This window comes from Cyprinus carpio, chromosome A18 (assembly GCF_018340385.1).
Source record: "Cyprinus carpio isolate SPL01 chromosome A18, ASM1834038v1, whole genome shotgun sequence".
NCBI classification, from domain to species: domain Eukaryota; kingdom Metazoa; phylum Chordata; class Actinopteri; order Cypriniformes; family Cyprinidae; genus Cyprinus; species Cyprinus carpio.
In genome coordinates, this window is record NC_056589.1 from 19,180,309 (window position 1) to 19,206,569 (window position 26,261).

The following is a 26,261-nucleotide window of genomic DNA, read 5'->3' on the forward strand; positions in this document are numbered from 1 at the left end:
AATCTATTTATGAATACTCACATTATGATAATAAGCCCACATTATGTTGTGAGTAGTTGACAGAATGCAGTGCATTATGGGCCGGTATGCATTCTTACGAAACCAATAACACCAGGCAGCGAAGGGATCAAATTACTTTCTGTGAGTAGCATTCAGTAGTCTTAAGAGATTGATACCACTTTATTTTTTATTCAGGACTGAAGCCTTCAAGGACTGTGAGCAATTCATCTGGTATGATTATAGAAGCCAGTCTAACATTAAATCTGTTGCATTTGCTTAAATGGCTTAAAGTTTTACATGCAAAGTAATATGCAATTTTTTTCCAATTTAGTGTAATTTAGTACATGGAATGAGGTAGAGTGGGTGCTATATGGAGAAGGCAGTAATGTCAAAACCATTTGTTCCTAGCTAAATATAAATTAATAATACAAAAAAAAATTTATAAAAAAAGATGGAATGACCCTACTGGCTTTCACTGAGAGAAATATTAACATAACAAATGGCAACTAATGGAGCCAATTACATTCCAAAGAGTACTTTCTCCTTTCTGTACAATTTGTTTTTCTATGACTTGCAAGGGTGGATATTTTGTTGCAGCTGACATAAAATCTATCTATCTATCTATCTATCTATCTATCTATCTATCCAACTATCTATCTATCTACTATAATTGACAATTCTTAAATCGTCAAGATAAACCCTATCCTTTAAAAAAAAAAAAAAAAAGTGACACAAGCAGGAGATGTGGAAGAGCAGAAAATGTGTCTGTCTTTTTAAATAATAAAAATAATAATAATAAATTGATATTTTATATCTTGTCCTATCATGATTTTAATACCCACAGATGCTTTCTTTGTCCTGCTGTGTACAAATGACTGATTTCTTAAGCAAAAGATATGTGTGGCAAACTCAGAGAGGCATTCATTTCATCATCCTTCCCTTTATCATTCTGAATAGTTTGCCGTTCTTTTCTCTCCTCACCTGTGTAAAGTTAGGCTTTATAATGAAGTGTAGTCTGCTTTACATTAGTGTTCACATGCTCCACACAAACACTAATGTAATAAAATGTGCTCTATTCAAGTTGGGAGTAGCCATCAGTTTCCTTTCCATCCCTTTTTTAACGTTTTATACGAAGAGGTCTAGCTGTTTAGTAGCCTATTGTTTTCTCCCTTGGAATTTGTTACACAGTCCCAGAGGGATCCAAACATTGCGGCTACATTTTGAACGGCATCTTTACGCATGCTTATGAATCAAAGGCGTCTCATAACATTAAGTTCCATTCATCACCTTCATCTTAACCACGTCTTCAAATACAAAATCCACTGGCGACAGAGAGGTTAACCCAAGCAGTGCAAAAATAGGACCGCGTTCATGTCACTCCCTCAAAGGCTGTAGGTTCACACCTCTTTTCAGGTTTACATCTGGACTGAGCTGCACAACCTGCTCCCCCTCGAAATCTAGTCCTCAGCGCACGTCCACAGCCCGACTTAACTTATCTACAGCTGGAAGATGAATTATCAGCTCTCTGCGCTTTTATTTGCAGCAGTGTAATAGTTAAATCAGTGCCGAATGCGTGATTTGATGTGGTGTGTGGTGCCTAAGCTTGAACAGTCCTCTACAGTGAGAAGATGGCGTCGGACGGAGCGAAAGGGGAGCAGCCACCTCCGCTACAAACACTGGTAACCACTGGCCATGGAGCCGTCGAGACGGTGAGATACATTTAAGAATAAAATGACATCTTGTCAGCCGCAACGACGATTACCGCGAATGTTAATTATGACAGGGAATGAATGGAGTTTAATAGAATAGGAATCGTCCAGTGCTGTGATCATAACTATCAGTGAATGTGTTACTGTGCTCCGTCTGTATATGGAGGACACTGAAAGATTTTGGGGGGAATACTTTGTTAGAATTTGACATTAAGATTTGCTATTGTATCTTTTATTTCAGGCAGAGAACATACTGTATAAAGTACGGGATTTTTTTCTTATTGTATCTTTAATATGCAGCTGCGCACGATTTAATATGGTAAGCCTAGAAGGTGGTTACCTTCCAAATATTGAATATTTAACAGTCGCGTTTATAATAGGTGCTATCTGTTGTCACGTTTCGAAATACCATGATATTTTAAATTAAGGTATTATTATCAATTGCTTTTTAGCATGTTTAATGTAATGTAATATTTAGAAACTTTAATAATTATATATATGTATATATGTGTATATATATATATATATATATATATATATATATATATATATATATATATATATATATATATATATAGTTAGTATTATTGCTATTTATAAATATATTCTTAAAATTATACGTCAAATAAAATATACAGTTTGTATGTATGTATGTATATAAACACATGTATGTATATAAACACATGCATACAAATATATATGTGAGACATACAAATAATTATATCAGTATAATACATTTATAAAGTATAATAAATTAAGTAATAAATTGGAGAATTAATTAAATATTAAAATATAAACCTGCAAATACTGATAATGTGGGCATATACGTATACACAAAAAACACACACACATATATATAATGTCAAATTAAAATTAAATGTACTGTACATACACATATATGTCCTGTATATATTTGTTCATATTTATTTGATATAGGTATACATTAAAATATTTATTTGTACTGGTATACATTAGACATTTTATATTTGTATGCTATAATATATATATATATATTCTATATAAAATATAAAAATAATTAAACAATAAATTTATATATGTATTATACTATATACATTATACATTTTGTTAAATAAAGAATATATTATTAGAATGTAACAATAATTGAATTTCACACATTCTGATGACAAGTTTTCAACATATATGGATGAACCCCACACACCACCCTTAAAAAAAATCAATAATACCCCCAGGAGAGATGCTATAGAGCCCTCCAGAACAGTTTCCTCAGAGGTTCTCCTTGCTCTCAAATGTATTGATCTGCATGCAGTGTCTTACGGTAAAGGGCGGTCTTTAGTTTCAGTAGTAAGATTTGTGTCTCATCTTACCATCTATCTTTTTAAATTAATTTGCATGACAGACAAAACATCACTTCTGAATACCAAAGCCAGCCATATAGCAAATACTTACAGATGATCGTTTCAGTGATGCACAGAGTGGCACAAAAATGAAGCGAATGGAGAGATGTAATGAAGCGGAGGCGGATTGGGGGTGGGGTTTGTAGTTCACAGGAGATGTTTCTAAATCGGTCTGAATTTTAGTGACTCAGCTGGCATAGTTCAGAGTACTGTGTCACCCAACCGATCGGAGCTGCTTTAACTGCTCGAGGCCCCTTTACATTTAGAGTTGGGTTGAACAGGTGCGCAGACTTCAGCTCTGCCCATTGGCCAGTGGTGTGAAGTCATAAATCTGTGTCTTGTCCATCTACCCAGACACCTTTCTCAAGGGCTACATACCCTTACAGAGGTCCATGAATAGTTTATTTGTGTGTGTGTGGGGGGGGGGGGGGTTGTTTATCAGGTGTGCTCAAGTGGTCTGACCCCATCCATACTCAATCTGGCTTGAGCAAAGTATTGTTTCAATGGCTCTACATTGCATTCAAGAGAGCATTGTGCAAGGCCTGGTCAACAACAGCATCTCCCACTGACAAGTATTGCCTTTTTTTCTTCAAACTCAGCATACTCCATATTGCTTTATCTGTGGATTCCCACTGGGGTTGCACATTTCATTATGCGAAGATAACGTCAAGAATCAATCATACAGTAGTTATACTGTACTCTGACATCTGTACTTTAAGGTGCAGCCGTTGTTTCCAGTTTCTGAAGAAAATTCTTTGTCCGTGCTACGATCAGTGTTGCAGTTTGGATCGCACCTGAAAAACTGGACACAATTTGATTAACCAGTCACTACTCTCTCATTTCTCGTTACACAGAGATCAGTCACTAATCATTTTTCAACGAGACTCACTCATTAGAGTTCTTACATACAATATATGGAATGGAACATGAGAAGTTGCTCTTTGACAAGGTAGACCTCCTAATGAAGCACATGATTTGTGGAAGGGTCACTAGAGCTACTTAGTTACAGGCCCTAACAATGTGAAAAATCTAAGACATTTTGATTGGGCTAATGTAACTTCCATAGTAGGTGAATATGTGTCTTTTTCTGACACATTAAATATTCTTCAATTATATTCAGTTATATAGTCCTCCAGATATGAAGTACAAGTGATACTTTTCTTGTCTTTTTTTGCTTTGTGATGATAACTCATCTCCTGGATATTTCATTGCATACTACTAATTTAATTATACTGTATTCTAAAATATTGCCTTAAGCTAACTAAGTGCATCACTGCTGTTTAGTTATTCCTAAACTTATGGATGAAAAAAGAACTAAAATCAAATATTATAACATATACATTATAAAAAATATGTAGGGTATTATAATTTAAATAATGGTTTTATAAGGCTGTATAATTCATGAATTGTTTTATTAATAGGTCTTTGGATTTTTTTTAAGGGTGAAAAGTAGGCCCCATTAGATGAAGATTTATAATTTATCTTTCCATTAAGATTTACTGGTGGAGATGAACCAATGTATCATGAACTGATATTTATTTGCGGCCCTGATATATTATTTGGATTATATCAGTATATAATTCCACAGGTTTAGGGGCCAAAGATATATTTTAAAAGTATGTTATTTCATGTATTTATATTTTGTGGATGAAATTGCGGTCATTCAAAATTGTTCAGATCATTGCATCCCTAATTACTACCCAAGGGAGCTTAGACTAGACAGAACTTCTGGTTTCAAAAGTAGCTGGTTAATGTTTCAGTGAAAACTTAATACTGTGGGCCGAGAGATCGGTGCCCACTCAACACCTCCTCTGCCAAGGATCTAGTAGACCATCTGAGATATGCAGTGTCATTTTCCTGTAACAAGGCTTGTGTTCTTGCTCTGTGTGTTTCAGAAATGCGAGTTGAACATCGACAACCTGAGCAAACCAGAGCTCCTGACCCTTTTGAGTATCATGGAGGGAGAACTTGAGGCCAGAGACCTAGTCATTGAAGCTCTTAGGGTGAGTATGAAATCTCTACACATTTGTGCACATTAACTGTATAAAAAAAACAAGATATCATCATTATATTGAAGACTGTTACGGTAGGTGCAGCATGTGCTCATGTGACCTAAAAGTGGTAAGGTACATGGGGATTTAGGGTCTGTCCCATATTGTTAACCAAATCCTTGTCTCTTTATAAACGTTTTTTATTTCACGGATACACTTCAAAAGTTTGGGGTCAGTAAGATTTGTTATTAAAAAAATTAAAACCTTTATTCAGAAAGGATGCATTAAATTGACCAAAGGTGATGGTAACAACATTTATACATTAAAAAAAGATTTTTTGCATTAAGGTCAGACGTTTAAAACTGGGGTAAGAGTCCAATTACTAAGTTTCTAGGCCAGTGTATTAACAAAACATTGGGCACATTTTCTGTCTCTCAGTATCTCAGTCTCCCTTCCTGTCTCTTTTTTTGCTCCGTTTATGCAGGTTTGTGATGTTCGCTTGTGTCATTTACCGTCTTCCGCTTTACTCTGAGATGGTTTCCAGGCATTTTAGAGGCTGCACTTTTTGTTATTCTGTTCCCTTGGCTGCAAGTATTTCCCAGCTGGTTTTCCCCCTGTGGATATGCTATCTCTTTCTCCCCCTCCCTCATCCCTCATTCCCTTTCCACAGCAACCAGCTCAAGCACAATGGTCTCGTTTGTTTCCTTAGGGAGATAGTGATAGGGTCAAACGCGTCCATACTGACTTTTAGACATACCACTTTAAAAATCCAAAAAATAACATTTTGTTTATATTCTAGGCCATACTGTAAATATTGCATTTGATACATGAGAGATGAAAGCAGCAATGTTATGCATTATTAAAAAGCTATGTGATTAATTAGCAAGCTGAAAAAGCTCTGTGATGTATCGTTTTCCGTCAGAAACAATGGCGGGACATAAGCAGATTAACTGTGGAGTCACATGCCTGCAAACTCTCGGACTTGCGTTCAGAGCCAGCCCGTTATATCCAGTCACATCAGCTCAGTTCTTGGGCCAGTGTCATCTTACATTGTAAAGTTCATCACAAGATAAACAGAAGGTCTTTAGTGCAGATAGATCACTTTGAAACCATAAACAGTCCCATATGGATATCTGGATACAGAATATAGATGCTCACAAGCCATTATGTCTCAGTGTGCTTATTTCCATTCATAAAGCCAGAAGTGTCAAGTGGAGTAATGGCAGGTCTGTGTGTACAATGGCAGGACTACAGAGTTACTTTTCTGACACAATGTAGTTTATTAGTTAATGTTCTCCTCATAAGTTTTTCATTATGTTATTCTTCATTTACCCGCTTAAAAACATAAAACCGGCTAAAGGTAGTGTCCATGCTGGTTAAGGTGGGTTAGCACTAATTTAGCCATAGCCATAATGTTCACTTTCCTGGTAGCTGGTGAACACTTGGATGGTTAAATGTTGTTGTTATTACGTTGTTAATAGGTTCTTCTTCACTGATTTTTTTTTCTTTTTGTGACAATATCCAGTCATTTCAAAAGAGGGCGAAATATGTAGGATATGAATATTTACTTCCTTCCATTATGTGACCAGGTTTTGTTTCACCAAAACATATAAGAGCTTTGGCAAAAACCTGAGTTGGAATAATAAACACACTAGACTGGAGTAGTGTAGGCTGTCTGGTTGTTTCAGCACTATTAATATGATTGGTTGATTTCTGCCTGTGCCGCTATGATTAGATGGAGCCGTTTAGCTTCTGAACACGCTTTCTGGCACTGCAACGTGAGCTAGTGTCAGGTCATCATTGCTAAATGAAACTGGATACAGGTTCAGAGATAGCAGTTCAGTGCCTCATATGAGTGATCGTTTGTGACAGTGAACATGTTTAGCCTCTGATGTGAATGCATATTTACTGGAGCCGCTGCTCCAGTTCACATTCACATGGCTATTACGGGGAGCGTTGTACATTTTGATACATTCTTTTTGTGTGGTAGATGGAGTTATTTCCCGGTGTGACTAATAAAAATAGTGCACAAACACACTGTGTACAGGGGCCAAATTAACACTCGACAATCTCCAAATCAACACTGCCCTCTAACTTTACAGGGAACTGCAGCGTACATGGCTTAAATTAAATTATATTTTGTATATACATGTTTAAAATAAATAATATATTAGTTTTATATCACCAATAGCAAGTCATTTTGGACACTATCTTCTAGCTGTATGTATAGGTATCAGAATATTTGTCTGAGTATCCATTAATATTTATTATATTTTTAAGAAATGATATAATATTTTGTACAAACTTTATCTTAGTTATAGTTTTAGATTTTTTATATCACTGTTAGCAGTGGATAAGAAGCTTTATATATACATAGGTATCCAAATATAATATTAATATTATTTTTATATTACAATTAGTGGGTCATTTTGAACACTGTGGCCATTCAGGAAGGCTAAATATTTGTCTGAATGTTTTTATAATATTGTGTTTTGTATAAATAAAATAATACTTGATTTATTTGAATTATAATTTAATATTTTTATATCTCCTTTAACATTTAATTGGTATTCTGAGTATTTATAGGTAACTATATTTCTGTATATTTAAATATAATATATTTTATATATTGTATGTAGGTATCTGAATATTTTATTGATTATATTGTATTATTTCATTATTTGTTTATATTATATTTATATTACCATTAGCAGATAATTTTGGACATTATCTCTAGCTCTATATATACGTAGGTATCTGAATGTTGCATGCAAATCAATGAGAACAGCTTGGAGATATTTGTGTTGTGTCAGGGTATTTCACTCTCTCTCTCTCTCTCTCTCTCTCTCTCTCTCTCTCTCTCTCCCTCTCTCCCTCCCCCTTCCACCAGCTTTTTTTATTCTATCTGTCAAATACAAGAAGCAGAACCATAATTCCAAATGCACGTGTCTGTAAGAGCAGCTTAGCTGATCCTCACGCTGCCATTCGGCGAGGCTGAGGACAGTTTGTGTGTGTGTGTGTGTGTGTTTGTGTGTGTGTGTGTGTGTGTGTGTGTGTGTGTGTGTGTGTGTGTGTGTGTGTGTGTGTGTGTGTGTGTGTGTGTGTGTGTGTGTTTGTGTGTGTGTGTGGGTGGCTGGACAGATGGACAGAAGCGCATTTTATGAGAACACTATCCAAACAGTTGAAAATCAATTAAATTTACAGACCCCATCCAAGGTATTTTCCAGCACCCTCCTGTTTATTTCGTAGTGCACTCTCAATCATTTGTAAACACAAAGATAAAGAATCATTGCAAAATACTGGAAATCTTAAATAAGCAGAATAAATCAAGCACCGCAAGCATCTGAGTAAGCCATTTTGTTTGTTTTCTCCTAATGGCTTTAGTTTTGCCTGAAGAGTTAAGCAAGATTCAATAGAAAAGAGCACTGAATGAGTATCTTTCAAGCTTTTTAGTGCAGGTGTGTACAGAAGTGAAAGAAGGGGGTGACCACTATTTCACAAAAGTCATCAAATATAGTAGGTGGGAATCCATACAGGGGTCTTTGTGTTCAACAGGCAGAAATAAGGAAAGTTCAGGAAAAACAATTAATTTGAGGTTTTGGTAAATGTCAGAATTGATAGTGAATTTGGTTTAATTGAGGCTAAAGGAGGCCAGCACATACTGTACTTGACTGTACTGTTAAATGTGATGGCACGGTGGCAGGGAGCATCCCGTTTGAGTGAGCGCTCAGGTCACGGGCATCATGTTAACTCGTGTTATTTCTGGCTGCAGGCCAGCTGAAGACCAGCCCTGTCGATGTGACAGCCGCCGCTCCTCCGGGCTCTGTTTGAGAGAGATGTGGAAATGTTCTCTTAACCCTCACAACCCTTAATATCTGTTATTAAGCTATCATATTGAAGTCCAAACTGGAATTGTCCTGATGCACCATAATGCAGCAGATTTACTATATTAGGGTATTTTCGAACCGTATATTGCCACAAAACTTGATATTAAACCGTTTATCAGATAGTACAGTAATGGTCTCAATCAAGAGAGAAAATTAATACATAGGAAGCATGTTAATTTGATGCAAAAGAATGCTGTGAGATATGAGAATACAGTTTGTTGAATATGTCACGTTCTTTAGTTCCAAATAATTACGTCCTGCTATGTGTAGTTTTCACCACCAAGAAGTTATTTTGTGTGTTTTTGATATTTTGACAGCTGACAGCATGCCGCATACTGAACAGCCTGTACCATCTCTTGCAGCCTTGTTTTTGTTAGCAGAAAATTAAATAGTTTATAATTACTTACAGTACTGGTAAAACATTTGGGGTAAGAGTTTTTATTTTGTTTTTGTTTTTAAGAAATTAATACTTTTATTCAAGAAGAATGCATTAAATAAATCAAACATGACTGTTAAGATTTGTACAGTTTTTTGTTTTCAAATGTTCTTTTTAACTTTGTATTCATTAATGAATCCACAAAATTATGAAGCAGCACAACTGTTTCTTGAGCAACAATTCAGCATTTTAGAATGATTTCTGAAGGATCATGTAACACTGTCTGTAGCTTTGCTTTCACAGGAATAAATTACATTTAAGTGCAATTACATAAATTACATTAAATTAATTACAAATAAATGACAAATAACAATGATACTGTTGCATTATTTACCATTACATAGTACCATTTTTCATCCAATAAGTCTTGGTGAGCATAAAAATATACAAACATTAAAAAGTCTTAAAAGCCCCAGCATTTCGAATGGTATAATATGTGAATAGCAAGGTGTTGCTACTTGTAACATGTCCGGTTTAATCAGCCCGGTTTAAATAAGTAGATCGTAATCAGAAATTACTGTATCTTTTTGTTATTCTATATTGCAGTCATGATGGGTTAGAGTCATTGAGACAGACTTCAGGGTATCCAGAACAAGCAGGCCATTGTCGATGTGTAGCCCTTCTGGGGCTGTTTTGTCCTTCCCACTGTCTGAGGAGATATGGCGCTGTTCTGAAATTAGGCTGAGACACAATCCTTCTAGCATACAAATTGCTGTCTGTAGTCCTTGGAGAGCAGAAAGGTAAGTGTCCTTGCTTACCCTTAAAAACCGGCTGCCTTTAAATGCATCCCCTTTAATGCATTGCCGCTACGGCGTCTGTGGCTGTTGCGTTGCATCTTACACTGTTATCTGAGGGCCCCTAATAACTTTGTCTGAGATTTAAAACTACAACCTCAGGGTTACGAGCCCAAATTTTTAACTGCTCTGCCACACCACCTTTCTTTTTCCTTCCTTGAAACTTAACAGCCAAACCAAAATGAGGCAGGAGCTGAATACTCAGTCGTTTAAAATGTCCGTGTGGATGAGGCCAGGCTGTTTCTCACTGTGAGCTGAATGGCAGTTTAGTCACTCCATGCGCCTGTCACTGGTCTTCTGCCAGCCTCCTTCCCCACCTCAACCGCTCCTGTCCTTATATTTCACCGAGCACTCTGTTGTTGTGAAAGCTGTGCTCATTACATTTCATGACAACCTTAGTTATCTTCTCAAGAAGAAGGCCAGACATCTCTATTACTGTATGAAGTGAAAACATCATTTCGAATGTGACCTATCCGTATACCTATCCATGCCTGCAGAATGCAATTTTGATGTCCTGTGTTGACTTACTTCCTTTTGAAACAGAAAGATTGGATAGGATCATCTCTTTTTATTTAGAAAAAACAGGTAATAACCTTATGTCAGCAATAAACTATGATTTGCAACTTGCTAGTCACTTTCAGAAAAAACTTTTAGGAGGAAACTAACATGTAGCCTACAGTATAAGGCTCCGAGCTAACAGGCATGGACTAAACAACACAAAACTCATATTTTGATTTCATGGGACTTTCTTTTCATTGTTGGATTCCTGAGCTGTATGTGTATGCGAAATTTATTATCAGGCCACAATGATGCACAGGCTCGCGTTTCCTCTCAAGCACATCCTTAAAATAAATAAGTTTGTTCTATTAAGCTACCCTGAAGACTAAGAAGACATATATAATGTAGTATATGAAGCCTCAGGCTCAAGGATATAGCTGATTTGCTGAAAGTAGTCATCCATTTTATGCTCGTTTTAGCTGCTTGGAGAAACCAAAGTGTCATTCAAAATGGAGCTGCCTCATCATACATGCCTGTAATGTAGTGCAGTTCAGATAGAAGCCACTCTTTGTGTGTCATATGAATCATACATGTTCATGAATTCTTGCTTCAACTTAAAATGCCATAGTCATGTTGTGATTACAGGCTGAATGGTTATATGAAAACATACAAACAAGAATACGGTTTGTCTTGCTCGAGGAAACTTGCATTAAACGCCTGTGCATCTGAGTCTTGAAGATTGTGTGCAGGATATGGGTTTACACGTTTATTGGTTTTTGAATAGATTGGTCTGTGGAGCACCACACAGCAATGTTGTTCATTCGAGAGGGTCATTAAAATAGGCCTCAAACATCATTAGAGAGGCATGACCAGTTTTAGCGTTCCAGCAGTGCCTGTCGATCTAGTGGCGGAAATACACTGAAACACTCTCAAGTTCTGTTTCAATGACTCTGTGGAAGAAACCCCCCCTCCCCAACCCCCCACCAAACCCTCATGCGTACTCCTCATACTGTATGTGGGGGAAATCTACTCATCATACATAATAAGGAAAAAAGCATATCTCTGTCTGTCTTAAGGAAAATAAAATCTTCTCTATTAAAGTAATCACAACATGATTATTTTAAGTTTAGTTTATATAATAAAATAAAATATAAATCACATCCCTTCCTTCTGTCTATCTAGTATCTTGATCTATCTATCTAGTATTAGTTTATCTAATATCTATATAATATCTATCTATCTATCTGTCTGTCTGTCTGTCTGTCTGTCTACATTTATCTGATCTATCTACTTTCTTCACATACACACATAATTATGTCTTTTACACATATAATTACAAAAAAGAAATAAAATACCCAAGTATTCTAGTAAACACAGTCGGTTATGTCTTAAGTGAACGTAAACAGCTGAGAAAGAAACCGGATGTGTGTCAATATTAGCAGTACTTAAAGTACGTTTTCACAATTTTTTTTTGTTTGGTGTCCCCCTTCCTGATTTCTTATTTTTTTGCATGTTTGTCACACTTTAATGTTTCAGATCATCAAACAAATTTAAATATTAGTCAAAGATAACACAAGTAAACACAACATGCAGTTTTAAAATGAAGGTTTTTATTATTAAGGGAAAACCAAATCCAAAACTACATGGCCCTGTGTGAAGAAGTGTTTGCCCCCCTGTTAAAACTGTGGTTTATCACACCTGAGTTCAATTTCTCTAGCCAGACCCAGGCCTGATTACTGCCACACCTGTTCGCAATCAAGAAATCTCTTAAATAGGACCTGCCTGGCAAAGTGAATTTCCTCAAAAGCTAGACATCATGCCGAGATCCAAAGAAATTCAGAAACAAATGAGAATGAAAGTAATTGGGATCTATCAGTCTGGAAAAGGTTATACAAAAACATGGAACAGTGGAGAACCTTCCAACAAAATTACCCCAAAACAAAATTTACAACAACACCAAAATGACAAAAAATACAACAAAACAAAAAACAAAACAAAACAACACCCAAAGAACTGCAGGCCTCACTTGCCTCAGTTAAGGTCAGTGTTCATGACTCCACCATAAGAAAGAGACTGGGCAAAAATGGTCTGCATGGCAGAGTTCCAAGACGAAAACCGCTGCTGACCAAAAAGAATATAAAGGCTCATCTCAGTTTTGCCAGAAAACATCTAGATGATCCCCAAGACTTTTGGGAAAATACTCTGTGGACTGACGAGGCAAAAGTTGAACTTTTTGGAGGGTGTTGTGTGTCCCATTACGTCTGGCGTAAAAGTAACACCGCATTTCAGAAAAAGAACATCATACCAGCAGTAAAATATGGTGGTGGTAGTGTGATGGTCTGGGGCTGTTTTGCTGCTTTGGGACCTGGAAGACTTGCTGTGATAAATGGAACCATGAATTCTGCTGTTTACCAAAAAATCCTGAAGTCTAAGAATGTCCGGCCATCTGTTCGTGACCTCAAGCTGAAGCGAACTTGGGTTCTGCAGCAGGACAATGATCCAAAACACACCAGCAAGTCCACCTCTGAATGGCTGAAGAAAAACAAAATGAAGACTTTGGAGTGGCCTAGTCAAAGTCCAGACCTGATTCCTATTGAGATGCTGTGGCATGACCTTAATGCTCGAAAACCCTCCAATGTGGCTGAATTACAGCAATTCTGAATAGATGAGTGGACCAAAATTCCTCCACAGCGCTGTAACAGACTCATTGCAAGTTATCGCAAACGCTTGATTGCAGTTGTTGCTGCTAAGGGTGGCCCAACCAGTTATTAGGTTTAGGGGGCAAACACTTTTTCACACAGGGCCATGTAGTTTTATATTTTGTTTTCCCTTAATAATAAAAACCTTCATTTAAAAACTGCATGTTGTGTTCACTAGTATTATCTTTTACTAATATTTAAATTTGTTTGATAATCTGAAACATTAAAGTGTGACAAACATTCGAAAAAATAAGAAATCAGGAAGGGGGCCAACACTTTTTCACACCACTGTGTATATATATAATATATATATATATATATTATATATATATATATATATATATCTATATATATAAACACACAAACAAACACACACACACAGATGATTTCTGTACTGCTGACCCATGCACTGTTACCCACAAGTACACTGTATATTCCTCTGTAAATAATGGAATTGGCTTTCTCAGCCAATCAGCTGGTGTCTTGCTTTATGTGTGGTGTGCAGCTGTGGCGTGTGGTTTAATCTTCCTAAGTGCATCCTGTAAGGAAGTTAATATATGGTTTTGTTTGTGTGAAAACCTCAATCTATGCTTAACAGGCACTTGTCATTATAGCATGCTGGGGCTACTTGGCCTTTCTCTTGTGACTGTGATGATTCACTCATTTGTGGCAACTGCTTCTGAGCTCATTCTCTTCAAATAATCCAAATAATCTTTTTTTCTGGTGCTTTTCTCTGCTGTAAATGCCAGTAAGCCACTGCTGTGACCTGTTTATGTAAGAGCTCCTTGCAGGGCTGAACTCGAATGTTTGAGCTGTGTTGCTTCGACTTTGACAGGAAGGAAAATTCAGGGTTGGTTGTGATTCATTGCTTCACATTGTACACAGTATGCAAAAATGCCCTAAGTGGTACATATTTATGTAACAAATGGGAACGTTGTGTGTGCTTGAGCATGTGTATGTGTATAATGTGTTTATTTCAGGTCAAATAAATTCACCAATATCTTTAAATATGGCTGAATCTAACCCTGTATCTGTTGCTTATCCATACAGAAGATGTCAGGCTGCATTTTGGATATATGCAGCAAAAACATGGCTTGTGAATCCCAAAGGGAAGTTGGTTTCTGTGTGTGTGAGTGTTTCACATCAGAGTAAAGCAGTGCCTTGAGCTTAATATGAATCTGACCCAGAAGTGAGTGTGCATGTGGGAGTATGACAGTTCCTCTTCACTTCATGAGCAGCGCTGTAGTACCATCTCTATATTATCGTGTCTTGTTACTTTAATGTCAACTTTAAATCCTGTCGATAGGGATCAAGTTTGTGTCACTGTTTTTCTTTCTGTTTGACATTCCCTGCTGGATAGTTTTTATAGACAGCTTGTAATTAAAAGTGCAGGATTTCCTCATTGCCTGAATTGTTTGTTATTGATTTTGTCTCTGACTCTGTCAGTTCTGCTTCACTCAGCAGGGTCTCATTAATTCGATTGGTAGTTTTAATAGAAATCTGACAAACGGCACAATGTCGTTTACTCAGCCACAGGCTTTATTTTGCTTGAACAGATGTCATGAGACTGATCTTTCTATCACGTCCTCATATCCTCAGAGGTAAACTGATATCAAACCCACTGAAGAAACCAGCCAAATGTGCTGCTACAAGCTACAAACAAAGTCAGAAATTAACTTTTTTTGTTATGACACCTGGCAATAGAAAAGTGCAGGTGAATTAAGTAACCATAAATACAGTTAAAAAGCAATCTTTCTGAACATAGTTAACAATACAATTTTTAATTACATATTACAAATAAATTTATTGTAACACTTTATTTTAAGGATCAATTCTCACTCTGAACCAGCTTGCATATTTCTAGCATATTGGCTTTTTATTAGTACGTATAAAGCACATATTAATGCCTTATTCTGCATGACCATATTTTAGATCCCTTAACCCTTCCCTATACCGAAACTTAACAACTACCTTACTAACTATTAATAAGCAGCAAATTATGAGTTTATGGAAGCAAAAGTCATAGTTAATAGTTAGTTAAAGGGTTAGTTCAGCCAAAAATGAAAATTATGTCATTAATGACATCATCAAAGTAGTCCATGTGACATCAGTGGGTCCGTTAGAGTTTGTTGAAGCATCGAAAATACATTTTGGTCCAAAAATAATGGACCAAACGCGCTCACAACAGACCCGGAAGAGAAGAAAATGCTGAATAAAGTCGTAATTTTTGTTATTTTTGGACCAAAATTTATTTTCGATGCTTCAACAAATTCTAACTTACCCTTTGATGTCACACGGAATACTGTGATGATGTTTTTATTACCTTTCTGGACATTGTCAGTATACCGTACATACATTTTCAATAGAAGGACAGAAAGCTCTCGAACTAAATCTAAAATATCTTAAACTATGTTTCGAAGATGAACGGAGGTCTTACCATTAAATTCTGTAGTTGGTTTGATTTAATATTTTTTAATAGTGAGAATTGGACTTTAAAATAAAGTGTGATCAATATATTAGATATAAATACATATACTACCATTAAATTTTGTAGTTGGTTTGATTTAATATTTTTTAAAACAAGTCTCTTATGCTTGCTACGGATGCATTTACGTACTTGATCAAACGTGCAGTAAAAACAGTAATATTCTGAAATATTACAGTTTAAAATAACTTTTCAATTTGAATATAATTTAAAATGTAAATTATTCCTCTGATGGCAAAGCTGAATTTTCAGCATAATTTCCCAATCTTCAGTTTCACATGATCCTTCAGAAATCATTCCAAAAAAATGCTGATTTGGTGCAAAATAAATAATTCTTATTATTTTCAACATCGAAATCGCAATATTTTTTTTTTGGATTCTTTGATTAATAGAAAGTTCAAAAGAACAACATTTATTTAAAAAATATAAAACATTTGTAACATTGTAAATGTCATTTTAAGGCGACATTGCTGATTTTTTTTTATTTTTTTAATACTTTCATTTAAATTATACATTTGGTTAATTTTTGACCTTAGACAGTAAGGGTTATGCTAATGTGGATCAGGTGATCTGGACGTGATCAGGGCTCGAAATTGTACTTTTATGAGTGGGTACATGACAGATGGTGGTTAGTATTAGGGGTTTCCAGATGGGGTGGGATGGTCTAGGGGCCGCTCGGTTGCACAGATTCTCACTCCCCCTGTGTACCTAGTCCTCCCCCACCCCCCAGCCCCCCAAACAGAAACCCTTAAACCTTTAGTGCCCTATTTTTCTACCGAAACAAATAATATACAGGCATATACCATATGCTATCCCGCGTCATCGTCAACATGGAGCCATTCAATCTGTCTAGGGAAACTGAAAATGTTCAAAGCCTGTGAGAGCCTGTAGACTCAGAGCCTGTAAGTCACAAGTCTCTCTGACTCTGAATATTGTGTTTCACTCTAATGTGACTGTCACAAGACTAGATTTCTTCTCGTTTCCTCTCTTCCTCTCCATCAGCCTGATGCCTTTTGATCTCGCATTTGGGTTAGAAGAGCTGCGAAAGTACTTGGCCCACAAAGCCAGCTCTGTGTTGATCTAATTGAAAGGCCCCTTGTGAGAGTCTTTGGACACACACTCACATTCAAACGGAAGCGACACAGAAAAAGCACTTTCTCCCACAGAAACATCTTACTTATGGGTTAACCTCTTCAAGTCAGTGTAATGTGCCTGATGGAATCTGCTGGAAGATGACAGCAGATTTTTGGGTTTGTGGCTCAGATAGAGACACTCGAATTGGCCTCAGCTTGGTCAAGTTCAATGACAGGAAAAGGAAGTGACTTGTTACTTCATCTTTCAGAAACGAAAAGCCCAGAAAATGTGAAGTATTTTTTTCTAGTTTGAAATTAGTAGATAACTGTTTTTGCAAATATCTGTCATGGGTTTGTTACGTTGTGGATTCCATAGGGGAAAAGTATATTGGCTCTTTCTCATTTTGGTACCCACCATTGCAGTTATTCTCTGCCACTCCCCTCAAACCATCTTTGTCCTCCCCTCTTTCTCTGCTCATTTTCAGAATCTCTTCCCCTTTGGCAGTTTTGGACCCCTCACTCAGCCAGCGCGTGCCTGTAAATGCTAATGATACCAGAGACCTGCCTGAACTCCACCAGGAGTCCTGTGTACACAATTTAAGCTCAACACCTGGCAGAGAGTGTATGTTAAATTTCAACACGGTTTCTTGTCTTATTCAGCCTCTTAAAACCCAGTCAGATTAGGACACAACTATACAAATAAACTTGACTTGACATTTAATGGGCAATAAGTTTTTCCCTGCTTCCTCTACAGTCCCCCTGGACCATTTAAGAAATAAATAATAAAGAAATAAAGCTATAAAAGTATGTGATTGGGCCCTTTTTAATGTTCTTGTAATTTTGGAAAGTAACATTTTGGCCTGAAGTGAGGGCTTTTACCCTGTAGCTGTCATAGTAGTAAATGCCTCTGCAGTTAATATAAATTTATGCCTAATGTCCTAAAAGATTGTAAATTCTTTCTACAGTATAATAGAGAGTGACAACTAAATCATGGCCTCATTATAACTAACTAAAGCTTTAGTATTAGATGTGTTTTGTACAAAGCAGCTTTGTTCTGATTTTCCACAAACAATAGTTATATCAATCAGACGTAACACTTTGTTGTTTTGTGGCAGGTTTCTTCCACCTTATCCTCATCTTTACTCTCAATACGATGTAATGTGTTGAATGTTGCTCCTGACCCCCATGATGGACCGATAAAGTAGCACATAAGGAGGAGGAGGGACGGCACAGCCTCTGTGATTATAGAAGAGATTTGTGAAAGCCTAGAGGAAAGTGCCAGATGGCTGAGAATCTCAAAGCCCTCCATTCTCTATCTGCCATGACACAGACATTTCTCCCGCCTCCAGACTCTCTCACTCTCTCTCTTGCTCTCAGTCTTTCCCTCAACCCCCTCCTCACTTTCTTTTCCTCTAGACTTTGCAATGTTTACTAGCTCCTTCACAGTTGTCAGTCAGAATTACAGGAGTATTTTTTAATTTCCCTGTTTTCTCTTCCTGCTTTCCTCATGCTTTGCTTCCTGGGTCATTCCTACTCTAAAGTACATTTTCATATCTTTATGAAATATTATATGGGATAAAATAATAACCTTAGGCATTTTAAAGATGGAAATCATATTTGTTTTTATTTAGTTTACATGCAACATCGTTTGTAGTGGGAAAACAACAGCATCATTAAATATTAGCAATGGATCTGATGGATTATGTGTTGTTTTGTAACCTCAGCTTTCCACTTATATAGCAGACTGCACTCAAATTGAAATAAGCCTGGTCCAGCACTGGTCTATCTGTTCGTGCTAAGTGGACTGAAAGAAACTCACTTACAGAACTTTTATGCCCTTGAAAGCTGTGATACTTAGCAGAAGTAAACTGATCCTGACACTTGCAATGAGAGTCATCCATCTCAGAGTTTGCATGTGTGTGTGTGTGTGTGTGTGTGTGTGTGTGTGTTTGTGTTTTGTGTGTGTTTGTGTTTGTACTGTACATCTGTAGGCTGGTTATTTCCTTCTATGGTTAAGCAATAGTTGGCCATTAGCCTCCAGGATGCTTTGTGCTCTTTGCATGGTTTCTTCTGCTTCTAGTACACAGACTTATTTAAAAAGAGACACCCTGTAGAGAGTAAACGTCTAGATTATCTCTCCCATTTGATCTACTTGTTCATTTTACAGCATTACTTATCCAGGACAGATGGGTAGTGTAGATCAGCCCAGTGGGTTGCCTGACACTGAGCATGTTTTGTGAGGACAACACTGTAAAAAAGAAAAAGAAAAAAAGTGAACTTTATGATAAAAATGAGGGCCGTACACACCGGGACGAATATCGGCGCGCGTTATTCGCCAGCGTTTTTCAACGCGTTTTTGTGTGTTCACACCCAAGCGATTTTCGCTGACGATGATTGGAGCCGAGTGAAACATGCAAATTCATTCCCTGACATTAGATGGCGCTTAATGTAAAACAGAAATACTAGAAATACTAGTTCTCTTTTATCAAGATTTTTGTAATCGCTGTCGCGTTTGTCATATAGTTCTTTGTGTTTCGACACCAACGAGACCAGCAACTCTACATTCATCTTGCCTTGCATCTTCTTCGTCTTATTTCTTCCCGGCAGTGTAGACGCTACTTGGCGTATATCTTCTTCACCGTTACGTATATGTGTGCTCAGCTTTGTGTTTGAGCGCCCCCAAGTTGTGTTTTACTGTAACTTCAGAAGCTCCAGACACGTGTGCAAAAGCGCCATTCTCATTGGTCGTATAGTTTTTGACGCGGTGCGTCAAACCAAAAAAACGAAACCCGAGGCGTTTTAATAAATAACCAGACTTTAAAAATCCTCTAAAATCACACAAAATAACAATCCTCACATACAAAAATGTTTATTGGCTGTACAATTGGAGTGGTACGAATATCGCGCGCGATTTTAAGTTTTACAAATGTAGCTTATTACACTGTAAAAAAGAAAAAGAAAAAAAGTGAACTTTATGATAAAAATGACATATTTGGTTGCCAGAACTTTACTATAAAAAAATATGGTAGCAACATTTTAAGTTTTACAAATGTAGCTTAAATTGTAACTTTATTTTGTGTATTTGGTGTAATGCAATGTGTTTATGTGGTTTAAAGTTCAAAAAACAAATTTTTTTCCACATACTGTACTTTATTGTTGCTCCTCTATGCCCCGCCTTTCTGAAATATGTTGATTTTTACAAAGCTTTTTTGTCTGAAGAGCGAGGTGTGCTCTGATTGGCCAGCTATCCAGTGTATGGTGATTGGCCGAATACCTGAAGTGTGTGACAGAAATGTTACGCCCCTCACTATACTGTGATGCTGTGTCCCTACGCGACAAGACAAAACCAATAAAACCTATTAAAAGAGGCATTTATGGCATCCAGTGGGGACACAATTTCTGATTATAATGACTTATACTGTCTTATGACTTATCGTGCAGCATAAACATAAAACCATGTCTGCATTTGTGATCGGAGAAACAATAAACAACAAGCGCTACTCTACACTGCTCAAAACTGACATTTGAATAATCAGTGGCAAATTCTTTAAATATGAAAACGTACTTACAGGCTGTGAGTCAGAATCTGAATATTTGGGTTGAACTGTTCTGGAACAGTGTTGTAATTACAACTTACCCACTGATTTCTAGCTGTGTCCTCTTTTGGAAGGCCAAAACAAAGTAGTTGCGTTTTCACAACAAACACACAGCGTCTCCACGACATGGCGGCGGCGGCGGCAACCGCGAGAATCAAAGTTACACCTTCGTTCTTTGTGTGAACATTTTGGCGGTGTTGTGCAAATCTTCCCACACAGTGATGTAGACATGTTGGGAGCGTGTTTAAACGAGGCGTTTTAGGAGGGCGTGGACAACTCTTAACAGTCTAAAGAGAAAGGAAAACTTGAAATCACATCATATAACCCCTTTATAAAAAACATATCATAACTGATATAATGTTAATACACCAAAATACTAAAATTAGTTTGTACCTTTATAATAAGGAGACAGACACCATAAAAACACAGGTGGTAAAGAAAGCCACATGATCATCACAAGTAGATTTCCACAAATACTAATATGTAGAAGGTTCACAGTGGCACACAAATATAAAACACCATTCATGACAACAAACATGACATTTAACAACATATGAGTTCACATAAAACCCTACCGTACATAAGTGTTAACAAAAAACCTAGAATAAACAATTAAATGAAAAACCATCAAATGTGAAGGAATTCTGGGAATGTCAGTTTGCATTTTTTTCACTGTAAATTACTTGCTTTTCACTTCCCAAAACTGTACATTTAACAATATTTACTGTAAAATTGCATGAAATGTCCTGTCTACTATATCTATTACAGTTTTTATCTGAATATAGTAAGGGAATTTGCTGTTAAACAATTAACAGGTTTTTACGGTAGCAATTTTACAGTATTTTACCATTAAAATGTATTATTTCTTTACAGAATTTTTCTTGTATTGTGATGAAGATGCATCTTTCGGCCCAATGCAGATGCAACTTTTTAGCCTTTTGACCCAATTTACAGTTAATATGGTTGCTGCGCCCCTGAATCTGTGTAGCATCTCCTTGCAGTGAAATACAGCGTCCCTCATCTGTGTTGATTTGTGTCAAGAAAAATATCACATTTGTATCTGATTGTTTGCCATGGGGGAGTTTTGACAAGGCTGGCCTTTTGCTGACCCTGCTGAGATGACCAGCTGTTCTTGACAGGGCCTAAGTAAACGTCAGGCTTAATGATCACCCCTGAAGAAGTGCTAAACTGCTCTGTGTGTGTGCTTTTATGTTTGAGTGTGAGGATATACTGTATTAAGTGGTTTTTGGGTGTGTGCATCAGAGAGTAGAAGAGCGTAAAGGCTACTTTTGTTATTCATGTTCACCTTAATTAAAAGTACACGATTGTTTGTACACTAAAGTACCCACACGGAACAGAACATAATGTGTAATAATTGCTCATCATTAATAAACAATCTCTATCACTCCACAATCACCCAACGCTACCTGAACATGCATCACGAGGGAACATAATGTGTAATAATTGCTCTGCATTATTTCACAATGATTTGCCCTCTTCCCACATGCACCGCATTTGTATCATAATGTTGCTAGGATATGTATTTACCTCTTGTTCTCAAGAAGTTTTAAATTTGTAAATAAAATATAAAAATAGCCTGATTGTCATAACCAGATAAAGGCAATAATCTTTTTTTCTGGAAATCTGAATAACATAGAACAACTTGCATAGTGTATTCCTATATTGATCAGAATTTGGGGTCATAAATGAATATTTAAATATGTGTGTGTGTGTGTGTGTGTGTGTGTGTGTGTGTGTGTGTGTGTGTGTGTGTGTGTGTGTGTGTGTGTGTGTGTGTGTGTGTGTTTGTGTGTGTCCACACAAGGGTGATTTTGATATTAGATACTGACAGTTGTGAAAATGCAAAGCTATTGAAAATCTTAACCAGAAAATGGACATGATGTTCCTATAAATAAGCTCACCAATCTATTGTATTTTTTTCTTAATAGGCACGAAGGAAAGAAGTGTTCCTGCAGGAGAGATATGGACAGTTCAGTCTTACGGACCCATTCCTTGCCCTGCAGAGGGACTTTGAGTCAGGGACAGGGTCAAAGGACCGCAGGCCTGTTAGCGCGAGTCCCATTACTGTGCTGGAAGCTGTTATGGCCCATTGCCGTAAGATGCAGGAGAGGATGTCTGCCCAGCTTTCGGCTGCTGAGACCAGACAGAAAAGGGTAAGACCTCAAATTGTGTGTTTAATTGTGTATGTATATGTTAAACAGAGCAAGACCACAGAAAGGATTGTGTGTGATTTATTCCAAGAGTATTTGCATATTCTATCTGAAATAAGTCCGCCTTTCCTGTAGGATTACCCTGACGTGATTAAGTTTGCTTTCGGAGGTTTGCTGAAGTGTTCCTAGTTATTCTCAGAATATAGTCTAGTATGCAATGTGTACACCTGTGTGTGTGTGTGTGTATGTCTATTCAGGGTGTGTAATAATGTGTCCGCATCATCTATGCTGCTGATACTGTTCTGACACATGAAATCAAGTCTGTAAGGCAAAATCCACTTTTTCTAAGCTCCACATAAGCATAGTACATGTCAGAAAACAGTAAGAAAGAGAGTGACAGACAAGGAGAGCAATGACGGTATAAAAAGAAGAAGAAGAGGAGGTGTTAGAAAAAGAGAGAAATGGATGCTAAGCTCTAAAACACTCTGCCAAACACATTCGTAAATCTATATCTCACAATTTGAGCTAGTGCTACAAAGAATACAAGAAGTTACATGATATCAAAGCCGGCCATGAACTTTAAAAGTACACACATGCATGCTTCTTTCAAGTGACCCCTGGCCCATCAACGCACACCATTTATGCAGACCAGATATCAGCTGTGTCAACTATCTCAGTGGCTTCAGTTATATTTTAGGATAGGCCTATTATATATTACATGATACAGTTTATATGTAAGTACATAGCATGCATATTATTTACATGTTACACTGACAATGGGAGAACTGCGCTTTCTGTTCCAATAATAAACAGTTGTGGTTGGTTTGTTATGGTGACAGTTCTCTTACTGCATTGGTACTGTGGTTAAATGTAACAGTTCTTATATATAGTACCAGTCACAATGAGGAAATGTTAAATGATGTTTATGAATAGTATAAACATACAGTAGTTGTATTGTTATCACAGTGATTTCTGTCTGTTACTAGCCACTATGCTTAATGGTTTATTTTGTTGTCTCATTATTTCTGACAAAGTATTCATTTATTCATAGGCTAAGCAGCTTAAATCTGTAAATAAAGCCTGCACTCATATCTGTAACATGTAGTGTTAATAAGAGTTAATTGGTCACCTTTCTTTACTGGAAGTAATGTATTGTGTGTCCTTGGCAGTTGATGGTAGAAGTGTGTCCCCCTTTTTGATATTCAATTTCTTGTTGATTTTTTAATTAAAGGTCAAACTGCTATCACACATGAGTGATGTGGTCAGCTCAGCCAGTACCTTAGCACACGAGTACTGATCCCTTGACCTACTTTACAAAGATCCAAATAATTAAGCCACTAAGCAACTATTTTTTTTTTAAATGTGTGGCATAGAAAACATAGAAAAAACACTACAACAGAAGAATTAATGCAAAAACTTCATAAGTGGAGCTTAGACATAAGCAGAAAGTTATGTAAGGTTAACATAAAGTGACCTCTGATTTAAGGATGTTTTCTCCAAGTTTCATTGTACTAGATTTAAAAGTAATTTTCAATGCATGGTTTACTATCATTGTCAACTGGACTGACATACCTTTAATTGTTTAATAATCAGTGTCTTGCTTTATGTGTGTGTTATCTACTCTCTGCGAGTCTCACGTTTGCCCTGCTGCTGCTGTGTCTAGCTTGAAATGGAGAAACTGCAGCTGCAGAGCCTGGAGCAGGAACACAGGAAGCTGTCGGCTCAGCTGAAGGATGAGCGAGAGAAAAACAAACACGTGGTGATGTCACTGGTGCATGAATGCAAGCAGCTAGCTGCTCGTGTAGTCGAAGAGAATCAGCGCTTTGAGGAGCTCTCTTCCCGCACTGAGCAGGACGGCCGTTCCATGGGACGACTGGAGGAAGAACTGGCATCCGAGCGAAGTCGTAGCCAACAGATGGAAGCCGAGATGGAGAAACAGCTGGCCGAGTTTGACACCGAACGAGAGCAGTTACGGTCCAGGCTTAGCCGCGAGGAGATGCGTGCTGCAGAGCTGCGAGCTGAAAGTGAGAATCTCCGAAAGCAGGTGGAGCAGCTAAGAACTGAGCGATGCAAAGATGCCCCAGCCTCTGCCCCAGTTAAACCCAAGACTGTGGCATCTGTGGCTGTGGGCACTGAGGCAACTGTCTGCAAGACTGCCTCCTCTCAGACAGATGTACTGCTGGAAAATGAAGGGGCTAAGAAGGTGCCACTTTCCATCCCCGTCAAGCCTACAGGTTCCACTTATGCTAGCATGAACCTACCTAGGACTTCCAGTGTCGGGCGGGGGCTGCACCATGGGAGCTCTCAGGCAGAAAATGGAGGAGAGGGCCAAACGCATTCACATGGCTCACATTCACCTGGTGTGTCTGCTACCTTGCCGACTGGGGTCAGTCCACGGGTCCAGGCGGCCCGTTATAAATTCCAACCCTCTGCCTCGGAGCAGGACCAAAATGGAACCACAAACCAGAGCCCCCCTTCCCGCGACCTGTCCCCCACAAATCGAGACAACTTTGCAGCCAAACAGCAGGCACGCCACACAGTCACACAGGTTCTCTCCCGCTTCACAAGCCCTCCAGCAGGTGGCCCCCCTGCAACCCTTCGCCCTGGTCTGCCACACTCTGCATCTGAGGGGGGACCCTTCACCGGGCGTTTGGGCCACTCCCAGATAGGCCTTAAATCACCAACTGTGGGCCGCATTGACAGGGGTAACCCACCTCCCATCCCACCAAAAAAACCAGGACTGTCCCAGACACCATCCCCTCCACACCCACCAATCAAAGTAGTAGGTGAAGCCAGCAGGTCCCCAGGAACAGGACTGGGCCTTGCCAAATCAACTGCCACCCCTCAGCTTCCACCAAAGCCCTCCATAGATTTGGGCGGTACAGTCCCAGCCTTGACTGCGTCACAGGTGGGTGCTTCCTTTACTGGCTGGCCATGGGGGTCACAGCCGAGAGCAGCATGTGTGGAGTGTCCCCCTGTCACCACCTCCGCCACAGCTACCATTGTCAGTAGCCCCTCCATAAATCCACCTAGCATTTCGTCCCATAGCCCCCAGCACCCGGGCAGCCCCCTGGCAGCAGCATCAGGTAAAAGGGTGCTCCATTCTTCACCCTTGCTTTCACTGCTTCTCCTCTCTTGCTTTCACTGCTTCTCCTCTCTACTCCCCTGCTTTTCCATACTTGATATATTCTTCAGTAAGTCCTAGCAGAGGGGGACATAGACTTGGAGCAACCAAGAGAGGAGTATTCTTACACTACTAGGGTTACCTGCCGGTTGAAATGCAGTACTTCAACATAACCAAGATAAGAATATTTGTAAGATTCTTGAGGGCACCTACCAATGTCAGGACAGTTTCTTGACTTCACCAAAGCACTTTTAGATACGAATAGGTCAGGTTGACCCTCTCTTGAAACGCAGGTCTCTAGGGGTCTTTCCTGTAATCCATTCTGAAGCTGATGCCAGAGGCTGCTCTATCCCCTTTCCTCCCATTGACCTACAACATGGTTCTGCTTCTCCTGTGTTCCACCACTAACCTGTTTCCCATAA

The 26,261-nt window shown here is 38.1% G+C and overlaps 1 protein-coding gene across 2 annotated transcripts in view; it reads left to right on the forward strand.

Annotated features, from left to right (window-relative positions):
* Positions 1-1,259: 1,259 nt before the first annotated feature.
* The window catches only part of LOC109110486 (cortactin-binding protein 2-like), a 39,967-nt gene continuing 14,965 nt past the window's right edge, over positions 1,260-26,261 (forward strand). The window contains exons 1-4 of one of the 2 annotated variants that reach the window (XM_042775269.1): positions 1,260-1,709; positions 4,981-5,088; positions 22,494-22,718; positions 24,379-25,801. In XM_042775269.1, coding sequence (XP_042631203.1) covers positions 1,629-1,709; positions 4,981-5,088; positions 22,494-22,718; positions 24,379-25,801 — 1,837 coding nt within the window. In that variant the 5' untranslated portion in view covers positions 1,260-1,628. The remainder of the gene's footprint in view (positions 1,710-4,980; positions 5,089-22,493; positions 22,719-24,378; positions 25,802-26,261) is intronic. The other variant, XM_042775268.1, reaches the window with a different exon arrangement.